Raw genomic sequence first — 26,445 nt, forward strand, 5'->3', positions numbered from 1 at the left:
GTAGGCAGAGGTTTGAGCAGTTGGGACACTTGTCATAACTACAGTTTACATTTTCACATTTCTGCCATTCTTTGGTTTTAATTACTCGTGGGGAGTGTTGTGATACAATGATACAACGTACATGTACCTTTTAATGGGCACATATCTTAAACTGCCATTGCTCATTAACCACCTCTAGTCAAGATGTGATGTGCAACCCCCAGACTTTGTACTCAGAATAGTAGCAGAGCTCCTGGGCAGATATGCCCACTCAGCACCACCAGTTAACTTTGTCTGTAAATAATCATATCATCTAATGAAGAGCCCACATTATATTTATTAAATGTTTTTATTAAGGTTTTTAATTTTATACAGAGAAAAGATGAATGTGAACATACACAGAAACTATGTACATCGGTTATCATTCATTATATACATCAGTTACAGTTTCTTTTTTCAGAAGGTGCCTAGTTTTAGCTAGCTCTCCTGCTTCCATCTCCCCCCTTTCCTCCCGATCCCCCTCCCCTTCTTGTTGTCTGGCGTGCCTTCTTCGTTCATTGGGTCGTCCAACCTGTACCTGCTGGGGTGGCGTGGTGCTACATATATTGTTATGTGTTTGGTATTGTTGGATTCTGTGCCTCTTTGTTTTTCCCTTCTCTCCCCTTCCCTTTCTTTTTGTTTGGATCCGTGGTTCTTCTGTGGCTGCCCTTCCCTCTGGCTTACTGGCTGTTGGCTACAAACAGGTCTTGGAACGATTGGTGAATGGCCCCCATGGTTTGTGGAAGCCTTCTTCCGACCTCCGGATGGTGAATTTGATTTTCTTCATCTGGAGAAATTCCGATAGGTCGGACAGCCAGTCTGCAGCTTTGGCTGGTGGCTGCTGATCGCCAGCCGAGAAGGATTCTCTAGTGGCCGATTAGAAAGGCGAGGGCATTGGTACTCCTCCCCATAAAGAGTTCTGGTTATTCTGATACCCCGAAGACTGCCACTCTCGGGCCTGGCTCCATCCTCATCCCCAGACCCTTGGACATCGCCTCGAAGAAGGCTGTCCAGAACCCGACAAGTCTGGGACATGACCAGAACATGTGGGCGTGGTTCACCGGCCCTCCTTGGCACCATTCACATTTGTCCTCCACCTCCGGAAAAAAACTACTCATTTGGGCTCTGGTTGAGTGAGCTCTGTATACCACTTTCAGTTGAATTAGGCTTAGCCTTGCCCAAATGGAGTTGGCGTTGACCCTGTGCAGTGGTTCACTGCAGATTCCCCACCCTATTTCAAACGCTAGGTCTTCTCTCATTTTTCTATTGTCTCATCCAGTGGTGAGTGGGCCCATCCCAGTAGTCCCCATACACTTTCCCGCAGTTTCCCCTCCCTAGGATGTCCGCGTCCAGTAGGTCCTCTAATAGCGATTGTTGCGGTGGCTGCAGGTATGTCTTTGTTTTCCGAAGTAAGACGTCTGTGACCTGCATATATTTTAATTTGTTTCCCCCGACATTTGGAACTTTTCTGTTATTTCCTCTAGTGTTGTCAGTCTGTTGTGTGTGTAGAAGCCCCTAACTCTCAACGATCCCCCCGATCTGACTCCATCTTTTGAAGGTGGCGTCCATTTTGGCTGGCATGAACCTGTGGTTGTTGCAGATGGGGGCCTTAATGGACATCTCGGTTCAACTGAATTGCTGTCGTAGTTGGTTCCACGACCGGAGTGTGGCTATCACCACTGGGCTCGTTGAGTGCCTGGTCAGAGGGGATGGGATCACTGCCTTGGCGAGGGCCCAGAGGGAGGTCCCTGTGCAGGAGCCCTCCTCCATTCTTATCCATTCAGCCTCCGGCTCCTTTATCAATCCCTTTACCCTTTCCACAGTTGCTGCCCAGTTATATTATTGCAGGTTTGGGAGGGCTCGGCACCCCCATGCTTCTTGTTCTCTGCAGGACTTTTTGGGGGATCCTAGGGTCCTCCCCACAAATAAATACCATGATCAATTTTTCCACTGAGTTGAAGAAGGCCTTGGGGATGTAGATCGGTATGGATCTGAACAGGAAGAGGAACCTGGACACGAGCTTGACCGTCTGCACACTCCCTGCCACCTCTTGAGTGTGTACCACCTCTTGTTATAATAATCTTTATTAGTGTCACAAGTAGGCTTACATTAACACTGCAATGCAGTTACTGTGAAAACCTCCTAGTAGCCACATTCCAACACCTGTCCCGGTACAAGTAAGGGAGAAATCAGAATGTTCAATTCACCTAACAAGCATGTCTTTCGGGACTTTGAGAGAGGAAACTGGAGCACCGGCAGGAAACCCATGCAGACACGGAGAGAACTAGGGCTAGTTTAGCACACTGGGCTAAATCGCTGGCTTTTAAAGCAGACCAAGGCAGGCCAGCAGCACGGTTCAATTCCCGTACCAGCCTCCCTGAACAGGCGCCGGAATGTGGCAACTAGGGGCTTTTCACAGTAACTTCATTTAAGCCTACTCGTGACAATAAGCAATTTTCATTTCGTTATTAGGGGCTGTTTAGCACAGGGCTAAATCGCTGGCTTTTAAAGCAGGCCAGCAGCACGGTTCGATTCCCGTAACAGCCTCCACGAACAGGCGCCGGAATGTGGCGACTAGGGGCTTTTCACAGTAACTTCATTTGAAGCCTACTCGTGAGAATAAACAATTTCATTTTCATTTTCATTTCAACTTGCAGACTTCGCACCGACAATGACCTAAGCCAGGATTCAAACCTGGGTCCCTGGCGCTGTGAAGCACCAGTGCTAACCACTGTGCTACTGTGCCGTCCCACTTCCTCCACCAGGCTGGTCAGGTTCCACTTGTGGATCCGTGTCCAGCCATGGGCGATTTGGATCCCAAGGTAGCGAAATTTGATTCGGCCTGTTTAAATGGCATTCCCTCCAGCCCTGCCTCTCCACGTTGCAGGTTCACCAGGAAGATCTCACTCTTGTTCAGGTTGAGTTTGCAGCCCAAGAGTGTTTCAAATTCTTTCAAGAGCGCCATGATTCCCTCCATGCTGCTTTGCAGGTCCGAGATGCAGAGGAGCAGGTCATCACATAGAGTGAGACTCTGTGCTCTCTGTCCCCTCTCCGGATCCACTTCTAATTCTTTGCCGCCCTGGGCACGATCACTAGTGGTTCGATCGCTAAGGCGAACAGCAGCGGCAACTACGGGCATCCCTGCCTTGTGCCTCTGTGCAGCTGGAAGTACTTAGAGCTAGTAATGCTCTTCTCTACGCTCTCCATGGGAGCGCTGTGTAGGAGTTTCACCCAAGTGGTGAACCCTGTTCCAAGCCCAAACCATACCATTCCCTCTATGAAGTACTTCCATTCGACTCTGTCAAGGCCTTTTCTGCGTCCAGGGAGATGATCACCTCTGGTGTTCTCTCTCTGAGCGGGGTCATTATCATGTTCAGCAGATGCTAATTGTTTGATGTCAGCTGTCTACCCTTAACAAAACCCGTCTGGTCTTCTGCCACCACCTCAGGTACGCAGTTCTCCATTCGCTTGGCTAGGATTTTGGCCAGTATTTTCGCATCTATGTTTTGCAGCAAAATGGGTCTGTAGGGCCCTCATCGCATTTTGTGGGTCTTTGCCCTTTTTGTGTATCAGCGAGCTGAGACTGATGCCGATGTAGGTGGCAGGGTGCCTCTTGCCAGCAGGTCCGTGACCATCTCATCCAAGAGCAGCCACCAACCCAGGAAGTGGGAAAACGCGTTGGCCTGAAGGTGAAACTTAAATTACGCGGCTTCAAGACTCCTCTCCCCAGCGTACTCCTGCCGAACGTTCAAATGATTGAGAACAAGCTGGATGATCTCAACACTAGGCTTACCACCCAGATCGAAGTTGGAAACTGCTGTGTGCTCTGCTTCACCGAGACATGGCTCACTCCGGCCACACCAGACGGCGCCATCCAACCCAAAGGCTTCTTGATCCACCGATTGGATCACACAATGGCCTCAGGCAGGTCGAAGAGCGGGGATGTTTCCCTCCTCATCAAAGCTCCTGGTGCTCCGATATGGCGCCCCAAGCGTGCCACTGCTCCCCATACCTAGAATACCTGACCGTGAAATGTCGCCCTTTCTACCTCCCACATGAATTCACCTCTGTACTCATCACAGCAATCTACATCCCACCCCAGGCGGAAGTGAAGAAAGCACTTGATGAACTACACTTCACCAGCAACAACAACAAATCACCCTGTAGCCCTGACAATCGTGGCTGGAGACTTTAAATAGGCCAACCTCAGGAAGATTCGACCCGAACTTCATCAACATATCTCCTGCCCCACCAGAGGTGCAAACACCCTGGACCACCGCTACACGAGCATCAAATGTGCCTACTGCTCCATTCCCCGACCACACGTTTGCAAATCCGACCACATCGGTACTCGTAGTTCCGGCTTATAAACAGTAACTCAAGCGTCCTGAGCCAGTCATGAAAACTGTGCTGTGCTGGTCCGAGGCATCAGAGGACATCCTCTGCGACTGCTTGGAGTCTGTGGACTGGTCCATATTCAAAGCTGCGGCAGCTAACCTGGATGAGTACCCAACCACTGTCACAGACTTCATCAATAAGTGTGTCGAGGACTGTGTACCAAAGAAGACAATACAGGTATTCCCCAATCGGAAACTCTGGCTCAACCAAAGGGTTCACTCGCTGCTGAAGTTACAAACGGAGGCGCTTGAGTCTGACGACCCTGACCTATATAAGAAATCCAGGTACGATGTACGGAAAGTCATCAGGGACGCAAAAGACAATACCGCATCATATTAGAGTCCCAGGCCAACGACACACCTGGGGGGTGAGACCACACCTGGAGTATTGTGTGCAGTTTTGGTCTCCTTTTCTGAAGAAGGATGTTCTTACCCTCGAGGGAGTGCAGCAAAGGTTTACCAGACTGACTGCAGGGATGGCGGAACTGTCATATGTGGAGAGATTGACTAGGTTGGGATTGTTCTCGCTGGAGTTCAGAAGAATGAGGGGGGATCTCATAGAGACTTATAAAATTTTAACGGGACTAGTCAGGATAGATGCAGGGAAGATGTTACCAATGGTGGGTGTGTCCAGAACCATGAGTCACGGTCTGAGGATTTAGGGTAAACCATTTCGGACAGCGATGAGGAGACATTTCTCCACCCAAAGAGCGGTGAGCCTGTGGAATTCATTACCACAGGAAGTAGTTGCTGCTAAAACATTGAATATATTCAAGAGGCGGCTGGATATAGCACTTGGGGAGAATGGGATCAAAGATTATGGGGAGAAAGCAGGATTAGGCTATTGAGTTGGATGATCAGCCATGATCTTGATGAATGGCGGGGCAGGCTCGAAGGGCCAAAAGGCCTCATCCTACTCCTATCTTCTATGTTTCTATGTGTCTATGACACAAACCCACAACGCTTACACAAGATCACAGGCTACAAAGCAAGGCCAGGCGGAATATCTGGGGCTGGAGCATCCCTCCGGGATGAACTGAACAAGTTCTATACCCGCTTTGAACAGTTAACCAATACATCAGTGCCACCTGCCCCAACAGCCCTGGACACACCCATACCCACTATTAACATCCTCAGATAAGAGCTGCCTTCTTGAAAGTGAACCCACAGAAAACGAGGGGTCCCGACGGAGTCCCTATGTGAGCACTCCGAGCCTGCACAGACCAACTGGCGAGCGTATTCGCAAATATCTTCAACACCTCACTCCTCCGCTCTGATGTCCCCACCTCCTCCAAGAAGGCCACCATAATACCAGTACCAAAGAAGAACAAGGTAGCCTGCCTCAACGACTACCGACCGGTGGCCCTGCGTCTGTTATCATGAAATGCAATGAGCGGCTAGTCATGAGACGGATAAACGTCAGCCTTCCAGATGGTCTCGATCCATTGCAGTTCGCCTATCACCGCAACCGGTCCACAGCAAAGATGCTATCTCCCTGGCTCTGCAATCAACACTCGAACACCTCGACAACAAGGACACTGATGTGAGACTGCTGTTCATAGACTACAGCTCCGCTTTCAACACCATTATCCCGACGCGACTTAGAACCAAACTCTGCAACCGTGGATTTGACCCTTCCCTGTGCAACTGGATCTTTGACTTTCTCACCAACAAACCGCAATCTGTTGGGATAGGCAACAGCACCTCCTCCACAATAGTCCTCAAAACCGGGGCCCCGCAAGGATATGTGCAAAGTCCTCTACTGTTCTCCCTATACACATACGACTGTGGCAAGATTTAACTCCAACTCAATCTATAAGTTTGCAGGTGATACGACTGTGGTGGGCCGTATCTCAAACAACGACGAATCAGACTACAGAAGGGAGATAGATCACTTGGTTGTATGGTGTTCCGAAAACAACCTATCTCTAAATGTCGGAAAGACCAAGGAACTGATCATCGAAGTTAGGAAGCATAGCGCAACCCCCCCCCCCCCCCCCCCCCCCCCTCTCTCTCTCTCTCTCTCTCTCTCCCTGTCTACATCAATAGCTCCGAAGTGGAGATGGTCGATAGCTTTAAGTTCCTGGGGGTCACCACCACCAATAGTCTGTCCTGGTCCACTCACGTTGATGGAACAGTCAAGAAAGCCCAACAACATTTCCACTTCCTATGGAAGCTAAAGAAATTCATCATGTCTGCATCGACTCTCTCAAACCTCTACAGATGTGCCACAGAGAGCATCCTATCTGGCTGCATCACAGTTTTGTATGGCAGCTGCTCAGCCCAAGATTGCAAGAAACTGCAGTGTTGTGAACTCAGCCCAATGCATCACACCAGCTTGCTACCTTCACACTGATTCTGTATATCCCGCTGCCTCAGGAAGGCAGACCACATTATCAGAGACCCCTCCCACCCAGGCTTTGCTTTCTTCCAGATCCTGGCAGACGTCTGAAGACCCACACATCTGGACATAGGAACAGCTTCTTCCCCACAGCTACCGGACTCCTCAACGACTCTCCCTTGGACTGGTCTGTTCCCTGTAAGAACACTATTCACGACGCCCTATGCTGCTCTTGCTCATGTAACCGATCACTGTTTGTCGATGTACCACTGGTCAATGTACTCTGTCAATTAATCTTTTTTTTCTACTGTGTACGTTCCCTTGGCCGCAGTAAAATACTTTTCACTGTACTTCAGCACGTGTGACAATAAATCAAATCAAATTAGGTTCGGACCAGTGCTATCACAAAAGTTTTTGTAGAGTCCGCCGGGAATCCATCTGGTCCCGGAGCCTTCTCCCCCCCTGTATGGAGTTGATGCTATCCATCACTTCTTCCAGTTCTAATGGCCCTTCCAGCCCCTGTTTCCTATCCTTCCTTAGAACTGGTATGTCCAGTCCATCGAGGAACTGTTTTATCCCCAAGTTCCCTGTGTGGTGTTTGGAGGTGTACAGCCCTGGGTATAAGTCCTCGAATGCCTTGTTGACCTTTTTTGGCTCTGTTATTAGTTTGCCTCTACTATCTCTAATCTGGGCTATCTCCCTCGTGGCTGCCTGCTTTCTTAGCTATCCTTGTCTCCATGTTTGTATAGGGTCCCCATGCCTCGCGGAGTTGGTGTACTGCTTTCCTTGTGGAGAGCAGGTCAATGTCCATTTATAGCTTCTTTCTCTCTGCCAGGAGCTCTACAGTTGGGGCCTTGCCAGTCCACCTCCCGTATGGAGTCGACTAGCTCTTGTCTCGCCACCCTCTCTTCCCTATCTCTTCGTGCTTTGTGAGTATTAACTTCATCCCTGATCATCGCCTTCAGTGCCTCCCAGAATGTGCAGCATGAGACCTCCCCATTCTGGTTATTAGTAATATACACGTCTGTGGCCTGTGATATGTTTTCGCAGAAAGCCTTGTCAGCCAGGAGGGCCATGTCCAACTTCCGTAGGTGGTATTGGGCACAGCCCATCTCCAACCTCATATACATGTAGTGTGGAGCAGTGTCAGAGATCACAATCGCAGAGTATTCCGCTCTTTGAAGCACCGATTTCCCCACTAAAAAGAAGTCGATCCATGTGTATATGTTATGTATCATTGTCCTCTTATTCACCAGTATGGCTACCCCCCTTGCTCTCGTCCCGTAGCAGGAATGGTAGGTCTGTCCCACCCAGTTCTTCCTTACCTGCAGTCGGTCCTTCTCACTCCGGTGCATCGCTTGGTGGAAGACTATATGACATTCATGCCTTTCGGGTGACTATCCTGATGGCGGGGTTTTGTTCTCTCCTCCCCCCCCCCCCCCCCCCCCCCCCCCCCCCACCCCCGCGGGATCACCCATACTTACCTTGAGGATATGCCCCTGCACTCCAGGGTTTCCTTTTGTTAAGGGGCCATCCAAAATGGCCACGGTCACCGTTCTCATGATGAGTCCGGGCCCCTTCGCTCCGGGATTTCCCTTTGTCTAGGGGCCACCCAACATGGCCGCCAACTGTGTACCGCCATGTGGGTGTGCCGCTGCACTCCAGGGTTTCCCTTTGTTTAGGGACCCTCCAAAGTGGCTGTTTGTGGTGCCTTTCTGTTCCAAGTCGCCTCCTGTGACCTGTTGTAGCCAGCCTAATGCCGTTACTACCCTTGTTCCTATGTTTCCCTTATGGCTCTTCCACCCCACCTCCCCACCCCGGCCTCTCTTCCCCCCCCCCCCCCCCACCCCGTCCTGTTACTGTCCCCCCCCACCCCCTCCCCCTCCCCGCCTTGACCCCGATCCCTGTTTCCTCCCCTGACTGGGCCCCCTTCCTGGGTTGGCCAAGCGTCTACCTTTGCCCGCAATCTGGTTTCCCCTCCTGCCGTTCTCCTCACCCTCTCCTAGGCTCCACTATCCTCCCCCTTCCTTTCTATGCTTTCGTTCCTGTCCTCAAAGCGAGGCAATGCAGTCCGTACAAAGTGTCTATCCGGGTGATTTTTTCTCCGCTTTCCCTGCTGCTGTTTTTCTGGCCTGTTTTCCAGGACACATTTCTCCGCGTGTGCAGGTGTCATGAAGAAATGATTCCTGCCCTGGAATGTGACCCAGGGTTTAGCCGGGTACAGCATCCCAAATTTGACTTGTTTGTACAGGGCTGCCTTCGCCCTGTTGAACTCTGCCCGGCGTTTGGCCAGGTCAGCCCTAATGCCTTGGAAAATCTTGATCTAGTATCCCTCCCAGTTGCAGGTTCTTGTTTGCCTTGCCTGGTGCAAGATTCTTTCCTAGTCCTGGTACTGGCGCATTTTGGTGATTATCGCTATCGGCTGCTCTCCAGTCTTGGGAAGAGCAACCGGTGGGTTCTGTCTATTTCTGGCGGGTTGCGAAGCTGTCACTTCCCACCAGGTTTCCCGGTATCTGGGCCACTTAGTCCATGGGGTCTCTACCTTTGATCCCTTCCGGCAGGCTCACTATTCGTAAGTTTTGGTGCCGTGACTAGTTCTCCTGATCCTCTACCCACCCCTTCCAACTCGCTATTTCTAACTCTAGGGCAACAAACCGGTCAGTCTGGTCTGTTGAGGCTTTTTCTAATTCCTTTATGATGTTCCCCTGGGCACCGAGTCGCCTCTCTGCCTTGTCTAGGGCCACCTGCATGGTTGCCATGGCGTCCGCGTCCCCCACCCTGACAGCAGCTTGGATATTGGTCTTTGTCTCTTCCCTGTGTTCTCTTAGTTCCCTGGAGTGGAACATCCTCAATCCGCTCGACTGTCATCCTCAATCCGCTGTCTGGTCAGGGGGAACTCTGTGTGCGGTTTGCCAGCCCTTCTCGCTCTGGTGTGGCCGGTGTCCTGTCGCCTCATGCATTTGCCGACTCGGCCCCTTGTTTCTCCCAATCCTTGTCTGCTTACGGCCTCTGGAGTTGCTGTTTATCGCCATCCTTTCTTGCAATATTATTAGCTAGGGTGAGGGGATACTTTCCCCCCCCCCTGTTTTAGCGGGCTATTTTGGATAAAAGAGCCTATTTTCAGGTTTGTAGGAAGAGAGCCACCTGATGTGCGATTTCTCAGCACATCCCTGTCCCCGGAAGTCCCAATTTCATCAGCCCACGTTATTGTTTACCAACAAGAGTCATGGTATTGGTATGTTTGCCCATGATTAAAAGAACATAACAGGTTGGTAGCCACAATAATACTATTTGGGTATGAAAAGGCAAAGATCCTTCACTGAGGTGAATGGAAATTAGATTGATTTGACATTTCATTTTGTAACGGACAAATTTAAGTTGAAATTTATTGATTTGAAATATAAGTTTTTGCTACTCCTGAAAGAGAAAATGGGCGGGTTTCTCCATTTGCTGACGCCGAAATCGGGAAACACGATTGGGCGGAGAATCGGTTTTGATGCCAAATCGTGGCGGGTTCTGGCTTCACGCCAAATCACAATTCTCAGGTGCCTTGACAGCGGCGCCAATGCGTTCTGGAACAAATTTACCATAAACAGCATTGGCATATCATTAGCAGGCCTGACCTGGTATTCTCCTGGGCTCTGCGATTCTCTACCTCCACCGGGGCGAATTCCTGATGGCGAGGTTCACTTGTGCCTTTAAGAATTGTGAAGTAGGAGCCGTGGCTGTTGAGGGAGAGAGAAGAGGTATAGCAAGTTCCCAAGATCGTCGTAGTTTGCTGACAGTCGTATCACTGGTCAGGGGGGTTTCTGCCAGGGCCGGACGAGAAGGGTGGGGGTGGCCGGGAGGTGGACTTTGAGGTTGGGGTGGACAGCACACAGCACCATTGCCGCGGCCTGCAAGGCAGCCATGCAGCTGAGCACGCCACTGACTGCCCACTGTGAACATAGGGCCACAGGACAGCCTAGGTGTCCTCAGGCCCCAGCGGGATGGGCACGCTACAGTGCAATCAGTATCATCATGTTGGCTGAGATGAGTGGGGAGTGTAATATGTATATGCAGCTTGACAGTCTCCCAAGTGTCGATCACGGACCCGGCGAATCCAGCACCGTTTCTCATTGGAATTGATTGTGTTCACGTGGCGCTAGCCCCTCAAGGGTCGCTGAATCGGTCCAGGTGCGACGCCAGTTTTGCTGTCGTGGAAGTACACGAATCCTGCCCTGGCGTCAACACTTAGTCTCAGGAAAGGTGAATCCAGCTGCATGTGTTTGAATATGTAAAGGCTTTGGTGGTTCATTTGGCTTGTATTTAAAGTAGCAATAAAAATAACAGGTTAAAAGAACAGTTATTTTTTTCATTTGATTATTTTGTTTGTAAGTACAGATCATTAAATTTCTGAAAGATAATGGTGCATATCTTTTACACTGTATAATTCTGCTCATCTTACTGACAACTTGTCTGATTCCAGCTGTAATTCTGGCTTGTGGTGGTGATGATGGCAAAGTTTATTTGTTCGTCCGAGAAAATGAACAAGTAAGTTGATATAATTTCGGAAATTTGTGTTTATGGAAATAATTCATTAAAAGCAACGGCGTTTACTATTTATTTTGAAATCTGAACATTTTCCTTTTTGAGTTAATTTGTCGTTTTTAAATGAACAATTGGTGATCTTGCTATTTAGATAGCAAAGCTTTGTGTGTCTGTTACTCCTGGGTGTGAAAACACTGCAACTTTAGAGTATGATGGTTTCTGCTGACTTGCGGAGATCTTTGCTGTCAAACACTTACAGCAGTAGTTTGTAGAAGTTGGAACTGGGGCAGCTGATCTAGTATTGGATCTCTATCTACATACAAGATGGTTTCACAGGTCGGCGCAACATCGAGGGCCGAAGGGCCCGTACTGCGCTGTAGTGTTCTATGTTCTATTTGAGAGCGTAATTAAAAAAATAGTTTTGTAGCTTTTGGAACTGAATATTTGTCAAAAGCAAAGAGCTTGCTTTACTCTGTGACTGATGTTTTAGTAACTTTGAAATGAACTCGTATTCATTCCTTTCCCTGCTCAGTTTCTCTCTGTTTTCCCTCTGCATCGCTATCCGCGGAGCCTGGTTATTTTAAACAATGCCTGTTCACCTTTTCATCATTCAAGGAGATATAATTTCCACAATTTCCTTTTCACACATTCTGCCCAATATTGGACTCCTTCCGGGTTAAAAGAGCCAGTCGTGTTCTTTCTCTGCCGAAAAGATTTTGGATGCTCTCAGCCCACTTGTCAGAGGATTATAGTTTTCAGCACAGAATTGTGCAGATTTTGTCTTAATTTCACATAAATGACTTAAAGGGGTGGTTGGCTGGAGAAATGGAAATATTGCAGTTGGATGGCTTGAAGCTATATTGTGGAGCAGTGCAGTGGAAAATGAATCCTCAAATCATTGCTGCACCTAACCTGTTGAGGCAAGGCTGCCTTTTAGCAGAAATTCTTCATGGTTACCATTGCAACAAAGTCCAGTGACAGTAACTCAGCTCATAGAATCGCTACAGTGCAGAAGGAGGCCATTCAGCCCATAGGTCTGTACCAGCAGCACGGTAGCATAGTGGTTAGCATAAATGCTTCACAGCTCCAGGGTCCCAGGTTCGATTCCCGGCTTCGGTCACTGTCTGTGTGGAGTCTGCACGTTCTCCCCGTGTGTGAGTGGGTTTCCTCCGGGTGCTCCGATTACCTCCCACAGTCCAAAGATGTACAGGTTAGGTGGATTGGCCATGCTAAATTGCCCTTAGGGTCCAAATTGCCCTTAGTGTTAGGTGGGGTTACTGGGTTATGGGGATAGGGTGGAGGTGTGGGATTGGTTAGGGTACTCTTCCCAAGAGCCGGTGCAGACTCGATGGGCCGAATGGCCTCCTTCTGCACTGTAAATTCTATGAACCCTCTAAAAGAGCACCCTACCCAGGCCCACCCCCCCACCCATCCCCGTAGCCCTGTAATCCAACCTAACATGCACATTTTAGGACACTACCAGGGGCAATTTATCATGGCCAATCCATCTAATCTGCACTTCATTGGACTGTGGGAGGAAACCGGAGCAGCCAGAGGAAACCCACGCAGACATGGAGATAGTGCAAACTCCACACAATTACCCAAGGCTGGAATTGGATACTGTGAGGCAGCAGTGCCACCTGTGCCACCGTGCTGCCTTCCTGCTTGAGTTTTCTTATTGCAGTGACTGACTTGGTCCTTTCTTTAAATGACATATAAATCATACAGCCTGGTTCCCAGGCTCCAGCTACCTCTCAGAACACTCTTTGGTGTCAAGGGTTTGAACGTCCAAAAGGCAATTCCACTGCTCCTCAAGGCGTTCTGTGAAAGTCTCCCCCTCTGAATAATTCCGCAGCAGTTACCTGGATAGTTCTCCAGGATCCTAACATCTGGGTAACTACACAACCAAGCACTCCTGACTCCAGACTGCCCCTTCTGACTCAACCTCATCTGACTCAACCTAATTACTCCTCGACCTGACCTACCACATGACCGACCCCCCCCCCCCCCCTCCCGACTGGACCTGACCTGACTGCCTGAACTGAATTGACTATCTTCTTAGATCGACCCTACCCGTCCACTCCAGACCCACCTGCTGATTCATCCAGCCAACCACCCCAACCACTGTCCCATCTACCCATCTCACCCATATCACTCATCTATCCACCTACCTTGTCTACTCTCCCCACTTATGTCACCCATCCTACATATTCACCCGTTCATCCTCCTAACCATTCAATAATATTCAAACTGGACATTGAAATTTAACACACGGCAGCTGGTGCTGCATTCATGGAAAATCTTGGCAGGACAGTCCCAGAAGAGATGTGGAGCCCCACTTCCCAACCCAATCCCGACAGTTTTTACTCGTCAGGTGCTTGCCCAACTTCCTTTTTAAAATCAACCTTTTTTCTATTTCATCTTTCTCGCCATCCTTCTTTATCCAGGGCACTTTGCCTTTGGCTGTCCTTTCCTCGTCATGGAAATGTACCTCGACTGTATCCGAACCATCTCCCTTTTAAAAGCAGCCTGCGATTTGACTACAGATTTGTCTGCCAATCTTTGATTTCAATTTATCTGTGACACATCCCTTATCAATGCACTGAAAATGGTCCCCCTCCAATTCACTAATTTTACTCTAGGTTGCTCCTTGTCCTTTTCCAAAGGTAATCTAAATCTTATAATACAATGATCACTGTTCTCTAAATGTTCCCCCTTTGATACTTGATCCAATTGACCCAGCTCATTCCCCAAAACCAGATATAGAAATGCCTCCTTCCTTGTTGGGCCGGAAATGTCTGCATCACTCAGTCTCATTCGGGTCTGATGCCTGTGGACAGATCATTGACGTGTTTGAGGAAGAAGATCAATGTCTCAGCCCTCGAGCAGTCCAACTAAAAAGAGGAATTCCAAGTGCAGCTCACAACCAGTCTGGGAAGCCTTCACATATCCAACCGATTTCAGAACATTGGGATCAAATAAATTCAGCTGTACTAGACTCCGTATCGTCGTCACCAGGACCGGTTTGATGAAAATGATGCTGGAATATGTGACCTCCACGACAAAATTGAGCGGCCTTCATTGCCTTGCAGAACAATCCAAGGTCAAGATTCCAAAGATTCAAGGCTGATGCTCAAGGATAAATCCAGAAGGTAAAGGACATGAGGTGGGAAGAGAAAGCCCGAGAGATCCAACAATATACTGACCATGATAACATGCAATGCCTTTTTGAAGACATATAAAGCAACTATAGACCAAGGTCAAATGTTCAAAATCCCCTTCGGTCGCAGCATGGTGTTTCTCTGTTTAAGGATGATAACTCCAACCATCAACACTGGAAAGAACATTTTCAACATCTACCCAACTGTGAATCCATAGCGGCAGCTTTAGGCTATCTTCTTTTACCCTGTGGTAGAATCCATGGGTGAACCACCATCAATGGGAGCTGTAACAAGCGCCAAACGGGTGAAACATAATAAAACCTGCAATGCTGAATGCTGGTATTCCAGCTGAGGCCTTTAAAGATGGTGGGGTTTTGCTCACATCAAGATATGCACTCGTTCTGCAGATTTGAGCAAAAAAAAATGACACCCCATTCCCCAACTTTATGAAAGGGGCAGTTTTAACTGACTTCAACAACGGCAATAAATCATGCTGTGGAAACTATTGAGGTATTTCCTCTTGTAAGGAAAATCCTGACATACAACCTCCTGAATAACCGACTTCCTATGTCTGAGGAATTTATCTCAGAGACACAGTATGGCTTTAGACCTTCCGGAGGAACCTCTGGCATGGTGTTGGTTGCCAGAGAAATCCAAGAAAAATATCAAGAACAACATCAAGAACTCTTCTTTCATCGACCCGATAAAAGCATTCAACTTAGTAAATTGTGAGGTTCTGTGGATTGTGCTCCAAAGATTTGAATGTTTCAAGAAACCTCATCACAATCCTACTAGTACTTCATGATAATATGACTGCAGCTATCTTGAGTGAGATATTTGAAAAAGACGCCTTCAAAAACCAAATTCGGGTCAACCAAGGCTGTATGATAGCCTCCATATTATTTTCAATCTATCTGACAGTTGTTATTCACCTCCTCAAAAGATCAACTGCCCACTGCTACAAATATTAAATATCGCCGAGATAGAGAGCTCTCTAACCTCATTTGCCTCCATGACAAAAGTAAACTGACCACCATAGTCATGAATGAGCTACAGTTTGCGGATGGCTGCAATGTTGTTGCCCACTCTGCACCAGTATTGAAAGCCACACTTAACCTCTTCAATTCTGCAGACAGGAAACGCAGCCTGTCCTTGAACGCTTGCAAATAACTTGGCGGCCACCATTGATGTAGATAGAGATCCAATACTAGATCAGCTGCCCCAGTTCCAACTTCTACAAACTACTGCTGTAAGTGTTTGACAGCAAAGATCTCCGCAAGTCAGCAGAAACCCTCGTGTACAGAGCAGTTGTCATCACTGTACTCCTGTGCTGCAGTAAGATCTGGATTATATATTAGTGACACACAAGAGCTCGAGAGAAATTCCTTAAAACCTGGCAGCATTGACATTAATGACGGGGAAGAGTTTTCTCCTGGATGCAATTAATAAAAATGATTGAACTTGTTTGCTTTGTGTCTTGACATTTAAATGCTGAGGCAAAGCAGCAGGTGAGAAGAAAAGAAAAAGAAGCAATCCTGAAATCGGATCTCACTTTGTCGTGGGTCATCCTGCCCATATGCCCAAAGATCTGTTGGTTGAGAATTGGCCTGTTCAAGCACTTGAAGACCCATGGCAGAAACTCACAACCCTGAGGAGACATCATCCTCAAATAGAGGGACAGCCGCCATCGCCAATGGAGCACAACCTCTGGCTAATAAGCCTCCTCTCGGAATGTTCCATAGTCACTCAGTAACACTCTGAACCCTGGTACCACAAAAACAGTGTGCCAACATCGAATCAGGTCTGCATCCGCAGAAATGCCTGCCCGTTTCCCTGATTATAGAATCTTCTATTACCATTGCTTTCCTGACTTTCTCGGCACACCCCACTGACCCAACCTTTCAACAGTGGACTCAACTCCCAGAGGTAAAATCATCCTCATCAGTATTCCAGGTGGAGAATGAGGTGCATTTTGGAATCTCCAGCACAACCTACCCGCTCCTTTTTAACTGTCTGGTGGTCGGCCATTCTCTCTCTGTCTGCTCTTAAGCTGTGATGTGATTACCTCTAGAAACACCTAGCTCTTAGCCTTGAGGGTTTATTGCAGCAGTGCCAGCTGCAGTTCAAGCTCTGAAACCTGGGGCGTGAGATCCTCTAGCTGACGACACTTCCTGCACAAGTAGTTGTTCAGGACACAAGAAATATCCTGAGTTTCCTACATAGCACAGGATGCACATTCTACAGGATTGAGATGCCCTGTCATTCCTCTATTAATTATTCTATTAACTAATTCAGGAAAATAAAATAAACTCTCATCTGCTATCAGTTGATGTGATTTATTTCATAGGTAGTTTAGCTTAAAGATTTTACTTAACTCTTAATCTCGCTCTCTCTCTCTGTCCATCTATCTGTCTTTCTCTATTTCCGATTTTGATTTAATGCAAGAATAGGAACAATTTCATGATAGTATTCCTTTTTAATCAGATCTAGGGAGATGAGAAATAAATAATTAAGTGTTGATAATATAAAATATGATGAATTGAAGTTTTGTATTATATCAAATTGGCTCACTTTTTCTTTTTATCCAAATGAATTGGTCTATTTTGCATTTTAAATTGACTACATTAAATAATTACCTACAGACTCGCCTTTACGTGTCGCCTTTGGTAATGATGTCATTGTACAACTTTTTTTCCTGTCCGACCAATGAACAGAGACCATGGCTCTGTTCCCACATTTCCTCGCTTTTTATACCACTCTGCTCCTGGTTTCACTCTCCCTGACCGGTGTGCCTTTAGCCTTACCCTCTCTGACCACTTCATAACTGGCTTCGCTCTTTACACTGTTCTGTTCCTTGCGTCATCTTCTCTTGAGTTCTCAACACCAAACCTTGGTCTTTACACCACTCTGCTCCAAGGCCCGCCCTCTGACTGCTCCACATTCAGCTTCACTCTTTGGACTACTACACAACCAGCCTCGATCTTCATACTGCTCCACTCTCAACCTCTCCGACCACATTGTTCCCGGCCTCGCCCTTTACATGACTGTGCTCCCTGCCTCTGCCTCTCTGACAGCTCCGCCACAGGCCTTGCTCCGTACACTGTGACCTTTTAAATCATCTTGGAACACTAAACCAGAGCCAAAATTGAAATATGTTTTGTTTTCAATATGGCAGTATGTTAAAGTCATAGCCTTTTAGTTTTAACACTATGTTGAAGTTTATTATTTAATAATTGAAATGTGTTATAAAGGCCTACCCTACAGAAAGTAGGAGAAAAACTCATAATACCCTGCCATATGTTGAATGTTGTATTTGTTTAGAATAGTTGACATCCATACACGGATCATTTGTTGTATATCTTAATATATTGGGATAATTATTTGCAGTGAAGTGAAAAATAGGTTTGTTGCAGTTTCAGAAAATTCAATTACTAATGGGCCATGAAGACTGGATTCGAGGGGTTGAATGGGCTCTACGTGGTGAGTAATTTCAATCGTTATTCAACGTAGAATCCCGACAATGCAGAAGAAGACCATTCGGTCCATCGATTCTACATCAACCCTCTGAAAGAGCCCTCTAACCTAACTCCACATCTTTGGACTGTGGGAAAAAACTGGAGCACCCGGAGGAAGCCCATGCAGACACAGGGAGAACTTGCAAATTCTACAAAGTCGGTCACCCGAGGCTGGAATTGAACCTGGTGCGATGAGGCAGCAATGCTAACCACAGTGCCACCGTGCTGCCATATCATTATATGTCCTTAAGTTGTTATTTAAAATCTTGTTATTCAAAGTAACTACTCCACAGTCTGTTCTTAATTTAATGTTAATTGACCATAAGTTTGAATTTTTTGAGCTAAGACATCTTCTGGGTTGTTGATATTTATTAATTCAATCTACTGAATATCTCATGTGGATGTAGCAAAACATGACATTTTTTTCAATGGAGATTTTGAAATGTAATGAGTAATTGTGCACCAATTTTGTTTTACTCTAACAGATGGAAACCTTTTACTAGCAAGCTGTTCCCAAGACTGCTTGATACGCGTATGGAGAATATTTATAAGGACCGAATCTACTTCCAAGCATTGCAATGAAGGCATTATTAAATTGAAAGAAGATTTATTTCGTGTTCAGAGTGATAGTGAGTCTTAAAAGTTGGTGGAAATGTAAAAATATTTTTTTTCCAAAAAATTAAACAAAGCAGGGTAGGATCCTTCCTGCAACGTAATAAACATTCTGATATTTCTTAACATTACCTATACTGAAAGGTGCTATCCTGATTGAATCATCGAATCCCTACAGTGCTAAAGGAGACCATTCAGCCCATTGAGTGTGCACTGACCCTTTGAATGAGCACTCTATCCTTGCCCTCTTCCCCCCCATCGCTGTAACCCCATAAACTAACCTACACATCCCTAGACACTAAGGGGCAATTTATCATGGCCAATCTACCTAATACGCACATCTTTGGACTGTGGGACAAAACCCATGCAGGCACAGAAAGAACATACAAACTCCACACAAACAGTGACTCGAAGCCGGAACTGAACCATGTCCCTGATGCTGTGAGGCAGCAGTGCTAACCACCGTGCCACCATACCATCCACTATATATTTAAGTTTAATTTCACACAAATTAAATTTAATATCTACTGGCCTTCTGCTTAGTACCTCCCAACCTAATGGGAATGAAGTGCAGAAACTTGGAGGAGGAAGGATGATTTTTATTCTGCGGCAAACTAGTTTTTCTTATAAGCAAAGATTTTTAGCAATTACTATTTTCTCCTTTTATGTAGGAAGAGAAAAAATTGGCTATTGAGGTTGTAAAGGTCTCCTGGCATTATTTCTTAGGATGGCTTTCAGTGTTATCAGTTATGGCGGTGATTTTTTAAAACATTTTTACCTGGTGTGGATGACATTCCCAATAATTCTTTCATTTGAGCTCTTAAGTAGGAAAGGTTGACATACATGGATTTGGAACTGATGAGTATTTGATTTTCGATTTAATAACCTACTTGACTCTTTTAATATTACGCCACAAATCAGACTATTTGTAAATTATACTTGGACTAAATCTAGTTCATCCTTTGGGGAACCAGAAAGCAAAATAACCAATTTTACCAAATGACTCCCAAATGAGAAATATACCAACAAGATTTCATTTTTTGTAACTTATACTTAACACAAATCAGAACGAATGCAAATTACACATGAATTAACAGGCAAGTGATACTTCAAATAAAAAGGTAGGTTTCACTTTTTAAGTCTTTTCAACAAAGATATGTTTTATACAACCGTAAGCACCTGCATCACTCCCGCAGACATGGTGGCATCATGTGTAATTCCAAAGTTCTATAACTTGGGCTCTGGTACATAGGATCTCTCACTTGCACACTCAATCAGTTTGGTCCTTCAAATGCATTCTGTATTCCATTCAAAGTCCCCAGAGAAGATCGTCACCTGAACAGCATATCCCTGCAGAACCTCCTCAGCTAGGTTCAAGATAGCCTTGATGAGACAGATTTCCTGGAAACCCCTTTAAGCGGTCTGGTCAGCACTGGGAAAAATGATGCAGCAGCCGTGAAATTATCCAGTTCACAATCTCTGCTATACAGTGGGCGGGATTCTCCGGTCTCCCGACGCCAAAATGTCGTTCGGCGATCAGCCGGAGAATCCCCGTTTACGCCGAAATCTGGGGCGGCGCTGCTTCTGCAATGCTCCGCCCCCTCCAAGGCAGCGTACTCTAGGAGTACGCACCAGACCGTATCGACGGCTCAGGACGTTACCTGAGGCCCCCCCCCCCCCCCCCCCCGATGCTCCGCCCCCAACTGGCCGAGTTCCCGACGGTGTGGGTCTCTCATGCTATTTTTTGTCAGAAACTTGGCTGGCAGCTGCGGACTCCATTCAGCGCCGGCGCAGTGATGAGATTTTAGCAGGAGGGATTTTGGCAGGAGCTGCAGGCCGCCGCAGTGCATATGTGGGCCGTGGACCTGGCAATTCTCCAGCCGTATCGGCAGCTAGAGCCACATTGCTCTACCCTTGCCTGCCTGCTAGCCCCCCCACCAAATGCCCGATTTGCGCCGATTTTTCGATCGTAAAATGCCACCGTTCCCACGCCAGAGTCAGGACGTAGCCTGAAAATCGGAGAATCCAGCCCCGTGTCTTTAGCTTTCTATCCTGCCCAACTGTATCGCACACACAGAGACACACAAGCATGCACATTTTTCTAAATGTACCTTCTCTGTTGTCCCGTGCTGCTGCTGTCCTTTTTCTGCGGTTCCCAACTTCCTTCGTGTTGGTATTGCCTCCAAGTCCAGGGCTGTATTTTTTATTATTCAAGATTTTTCGAAATACATTTAGAGTACCCAATTCTTTTTTTACCAATTAAGGTGCAATTTAGCGTGGCTAATCTACCTACACTGCACATATTTGGGTTGTATGGGTGAGACCCACACAGACATAGAGAGAATGTGTCAACTCCACATGGACAGTGGCCCGGAGCTGAGATCAAACCCAGGTCCCCGGCGCCGTGAGAAGGCAAACCACTGTGCAATTGTGCCACCCTTTTTCAATTGATACCGTTACAATTATTTGAAACATTCTTGAAACTAATTACAGATTCCACAAACATTTTAAAGAAATTAGAAAATTTCCTTTCTGTCCTACTCTGGGTAAAAGTTTGTCAAAATAGGTCCACAGCAAAATAAACAATGCTTCTAATTTGGTGCTAAGTTGGCAGTCCTGCTTAAATTGGTCATGATATCGCTGATGTGAAAGTGGGAATACAAAAGCAAAATACTGTCGATGATGGAAGTCTAAAATAAAAGCAGAAAATGGTGGGAATACTCAGCAGGTCTGACAGTGTTTGTGGAGAGAGAAACACAGTTAACATTTCATGTCTGTGACCTTTGAGCAGCACAGGGCGATGTTGCTGTCTGGAGTAGGCACATTGCTGAGGTGATAAAATTGAGTTTTTACTTAGTATCTGTTTGCTGCACCTGACCTGGGAATGTTTGCTGTCACTTGGTGCCTAAAATTGAAAGTTCAATTTCCAATGATTAACAGAAAAATCCTAAACTTTTCAACATTTTGGGGCAGCATGGTAGCATAGTGGTTAGCATAAATGCTTCACAGCTTCAGGGTCCCAGGTTCGATTCCCGGCTGGGTCACTGTCTGTGCGGAGTCTGCACGTCCTCCCCGTGTGTGTGTGGGTTTCCTCCGGGTGCTCCGGTTTCCTCCCACAGTCCAAAGATGTGCGGGTTAGGTGGATTGGCCATGCTAAATTGCCCGTAGTGTCCTAAAAAAAAGTAAGGTTAGGGGGGGGGGGGGGGGGGTGGTTGTTGGATTACGGGTATAGGGTGGATACGTGGGTTTGAGTAGGGTGATCATTGCTCGGCACAACATCGAGGGCCGAAGGGCCTGTTCTGTGCTGTACTGTTCTATGTTCTATTATTGCAGGTAATTAAAAGTTCATTGCATGTTTCATTGAGCATTTTATAACAACTACTTACTTTACTTACAGTAACTAATTCTGTTCTATTTCTCTGGAAACTTTTGTTCCTATTGCGAAGATAAGCTGCCAGTTTCCAAGATTGGCAGAGGAATAAAGTGCAGTGAGGAGGGCTGCCATGTACTGTAAATAATGGCCCTTTGTCACTAAACATGCATATATAGCTTTGGTCCAAATTTAAGTACCATTTCTGGGAATTTATCGGGTCTAGATTAGAGCAATGGGGCCAATGGTTACAACATAATCAATGCTTTGCACACAGGTTCTTGCAATTGTACTCTTGAATATAAGCAAGTACTTTTTAAAGGTATTTGCAGATATCCCATCAGGGCAAATTGTGCATGCATCAGAAAAATGCATACAAATGTAAAACCTCATAAATAGAATTTTTTTTTAAATGGAGCTATCTGACAACTTATTACGTTTAACTTGTAAAAATAATTTGTGTATCAATTTTTAATTTCTGCAGATTCAAGTGTTCAAGCTATTACCTAGCAAGGTGACTACATAATTGTTCCTTTCAATTAAATTGATTTTTTTTTCTTCCCCATTAGAAGGAGTGGTGACATATGCAGTAACTTTGGAAACTGTGCTGGCTGGTCATGAAAACTGGGTTTACGGACTACATTGGCATCCCCCCTTTTATAAAGGTAAAACTTTGTAATTAATGGAGAGAAATTTTAGAGTTTAGAGTCCCAGTTTAAAGAGAAAAAACCCTTTACAACTCACAGCCAATCACCTACTTGCCCACCTAATTAATGCCTCTAGGCTTCACCCTGCTGGCTTCACAACCTCCAGTTCCCTCTCTCAGATCATTCCTTACTCTGTAAAAGAGCAGAACAGTGCCTCCTCCCTCAAAACCTATTTTCATCATTTAAAAATTCCTAGAGTTAAGCACTCAACTGCTCTGTTGAGCTGGACTTTTATGCTTGGTTTGCTTTTATTATGGCCTCATTGACCTGCATCACTACTTTTAGTGATTTGTCTATTTGTACTCCCCGATGCCCATTTAGTGCTTAATTTTCCAAGTAGACTGTCACCTTATTTTCCAAAAACGTCAAACTTTTAAGTTGACTTTCATTTGCCAGTTAGTTGTCCATTCTTCATCCACATCAGTGTTGTCATGAAATTGTTGCAGAATTCATAGAATCCCAACAGTTGCCGAAGGAGGCCATTCGGCCCATCGAGGTTGCGCCAACCCACTGAAAGAGCACCCTGCCAGGCATACTCCCCTGTTGCATCCCCCTAACCCCAACTAACCTGCATATGTTTGCACTGTGAGAGGAAATAGGAGCACCCGGAGGAAACACACGCGGATATGGGGATAATGTGCAAACTCCACACAGTCACCCGAGGCCGGAATCGAACCCGGGTTCCTGGCGATGTGAGGCAGCAGTGCTAACCACTGTGCCACCCTGAAACTGTGCCCATGTTTTAGATTCCCCAGCCAGTGGAAACAATCGCTCAGCATCTACTCCATCAAGCCCCCTCAGACTCTTGCATTGTTTTTCAAATTGACATAAAATGCAAGCTTTTTTTATGATGAGTTTTACATTGTCAAACCTTTATAATCCTCAGAAAACTTAGGATATGCCCCTTATACAAAATACTTTTGAAGAGAGTGGAAATGTAAGGCAAGACCTGGATTTGTAGCCTTTAATTGGTGTCCAAAGGGTCGAACTTGATGGTATCAGCAAACCTTTCAAGCATTGCATATTTATGCACACATTCTGTTAACAGAAAGGGTTAAATTTGGAGTCTGTGTGGCATATGGTATATCATGTGCATTCCTAAATTGTCCATTAGTATTCTATTCCCATGCTTCTGACCTCACCTCTTCATCTACTTGTCAGCATAGGTCCTGCTGCAAAGGTTTTAACCCATATTATTGTCACAGAGTTGGTTCAGCTTCTTCAGAACGTGTACAAAGAGTTCTGAAATTCACTCAGAGGATCTCCAAAGCACCTTATTCTGGCAATGATAAGGCCCCAGAAGCATTCTCCGAAAAGATTCAGGGCGCAATCTATCAACCTCATCTTGTCCGACGCGGGAGCCCGACTTGGATGCGACGAGGCTGTTAAATCTCACGAGAGGCTTCTCAAGATTTATGGCGCTCGTTACGCCTCGCGAGATCTAACAAGATCCCACGAGGTATCGTAATCTGGATCTCGCCCTGAATGGGCGTGATTCAGATTTGCATATTCAAGTGAGTAGTTAATCTTACTTGAATATGTCTACGCCGGAGTTACCGAAGGTGCGGGATTGAACCGCCTCACTTCGGAGACCCTGCCGTGACGCTGTTTAGCATGGTTTCCACAAACTTGGACCAGGGGTAACGGCACTTGGAGGGAGTGGGGTTTCCCAGGCATTCGGAGGCCCCCGGGTGGTAGGGCTGAGCATGGTGGTACTCTGGCACTCCCGATGCCACTCGGGCACTGCCAGCCTTTTTCACAATGTTCACATAGGGCTTTTATGATCAACTATATGGCACAAACCTCAATTTGAACCAATCTTCTCAGAATTATCTGCCACAAATAAAAATAATTTGAAGCATCAGGTTCGATACTTCTGCTTCAAATATGAGACTATAATCAATTATTAATATGCAACCAGTGTAAGCACCCAGTAAATTTTAGCCGCCTCAATTTCTAAAACCAACATGTATGAGGAAAGTGCTATAAATACACTTCATATCTTAAGTGATCTCACTCCCTTGAAAATATGCCAATACACCTTAGGCTAGTGGTGTAGTCAATTTATCAACAAAGTGTCCAATTCTAATGTCTGATCTCTTGTGAATCACAATCACAGTTAAATGATCCCCATTTGACGTCCTCTAAGTTTAAAAATTGTTTTTTTATTCCAAAATCTAAATCGTTAATGTAAATTGTAAGCCACAGTGATCTTAACAGTGAGCCTTATGGGACTCTGAATAACAACCCTTCACCTTACTTTCTGATTTCAGTCAGGTTGCAATCCATCCTGTTAATTTTCCATTGATTCCATATGCTCTGACTTTATTCATTAGTTTATTATATGCATTGTAGGTGTTTTGGAAATCCAGGCATCTTTAACCTATGGATTTGCCCTTGTGTACGCTGCCTGTTACTTCAAAGAATTCAATGAGGTTGGAAAAGCAAGACTTTCCATTTTGAATCCATTTTAACTATTTGTTATTTTAATTTTGGTTTCTGAATGTTTTCCTCATTTGTTGGAATTTCATTATGTTAAAACTACCAATGTTATACTGACTGATCTGTAGGGCCCTCACCTAATAATAATCTTTTATTGTCACAAGTATGAAGTTACTGTGAAAATCCCCTAGTCTCCACATTCTGTTTGGATAAGCCGTTACGGGACTTGAACCTGTGCTGCTGGCCTAGTTCTGCATTACAAACCAGCTGTCTAGCCCGCTGAGTTAAACCGGCCCTTGTTCTATCTCCATTTTCTGTATAGATATAACATTAATTATTTGTTAATCCTCTGGCATTGTACTGAGATAAATTTGAAAGAATCTTCTACTATCTATACATATGCAATAAAACGTAAAAATTCAGAAGTTGCTGTCAGAGATAACCTGGTCCTCCATACGGTGTGCTGTACCAGTCCTTGCTATTAAGCAACACAACAAAAGGAATACTATGTACCCGGGACTCCTGCCCCCCCTCCCCCCCTAACCTAAAGACAGCTGAAAAAGTTAGAACTGATTCATTCAGGAGTGAGTTTTTAATGTGACAAGTAATCATTACTGCGGAGCAACCTCTTGACCCTGAGAAATTGACCTTTTAAAGCTCTAGTCTCATTCCTTCAAAAAATAATAAGTGTTGGAGATTTAAAAACAAAATCTGTGCCCTTTTATCATTGCCCCTTTAATTCTACTGTATTTTAGAATCTTTATTTCACTTGCTGTACATTATTTCATTCCAATTTGTACTTTGTGGTTGGGCTTTGCATGTCTCAGTGAGGTTTCTTCACTCTGGTTAACAATCTTTGTTGATTCTTGCCCTGCTCACAGACACCATGGTCGGGATTTTCCAAAATCCTGGCTAAGTGTTGTCACCGACGTAAACACCGGAGTGTTTTATGCCGGCGTCATCGGATCTCAGCGATTCAGTGGCCAGCATGGCGCCGGAGTGCTCCATGCTGCTCCGGTGCCGATACGCAGCTGCACAGCCGGCGCGGGTCCACGCATGCGCGTGGGGGTCATTTCCGCGCTGGCGCTGTGCAACGTAGTGTAGCGACACAGCGGGCCCGTGCAGGTACGCCCTCCAGATCGCGCACGCCTGCCGATCGGTAGCCCCCAATCGCGGGCCTGGCCGTCATGCAGGCCCCCCCTCTCCCGGAGTCTGATCTCCCTGCCCCCCCACTCCGCGGGTCCGTGCTCCCGCCAGGTGGTACCAAGTTGGAACCATGCCAACGAACCTCGGCAGGAACTCAGCTGGTCGACGCCCTCCCCCCGACTGACGGCGCGTCAACCGCGCGCACG

The 26,445-nt window shown here is 46.3% G+C and overlaps 1 protein-coding gene across 1 annotated transcript in view; it reads left to right on the top strand.

Moving 5' to 3' along the window:
- The window catches only part of elp2 (elongator acetyltransferase complex subunit 2), a 176,915-nt gene that overhangs the window by 35,824 nt on the left and 114,646 nt on the right, over positions 1–26,445 (top strand). The window contains exons 6-9 of the mRNA XM_038797582.1: positions 11,225–11,289; positions 17,861–17,927; positions 18,448–18,591; positions 22,514–22,609. Coding sequence (XP_038653510.1) covers positions 11,225–11,289; positions 17,861–17,927; positions 18,448–18,591; positions 22,514–22,609 — 372 coding nt within the window. The remainder of the gene's footprint in view (positions 1–11,224; positions 11,290–17,860; positions 17,928–18,447; positions 18,592–22,513; positions 22,610–26,445) is intronic.

This window comes from Scyliorhinus canicula, chromosome 5, assembly GCF_902713615.1.
Source record: "Scyliorhinus canicula chromosome 5, sScyCan1.1, whole genome shotgun sequence".
In the NCBI taxonomy this organism is placed as follows: domain Eukaryota; kingdom Metazoa; phylum Chordata; class Chondrichthyes; order Carcharhiniformes; family Scyliorhinidae; genus Scyliorhinus; species Scyliorhinus canicula.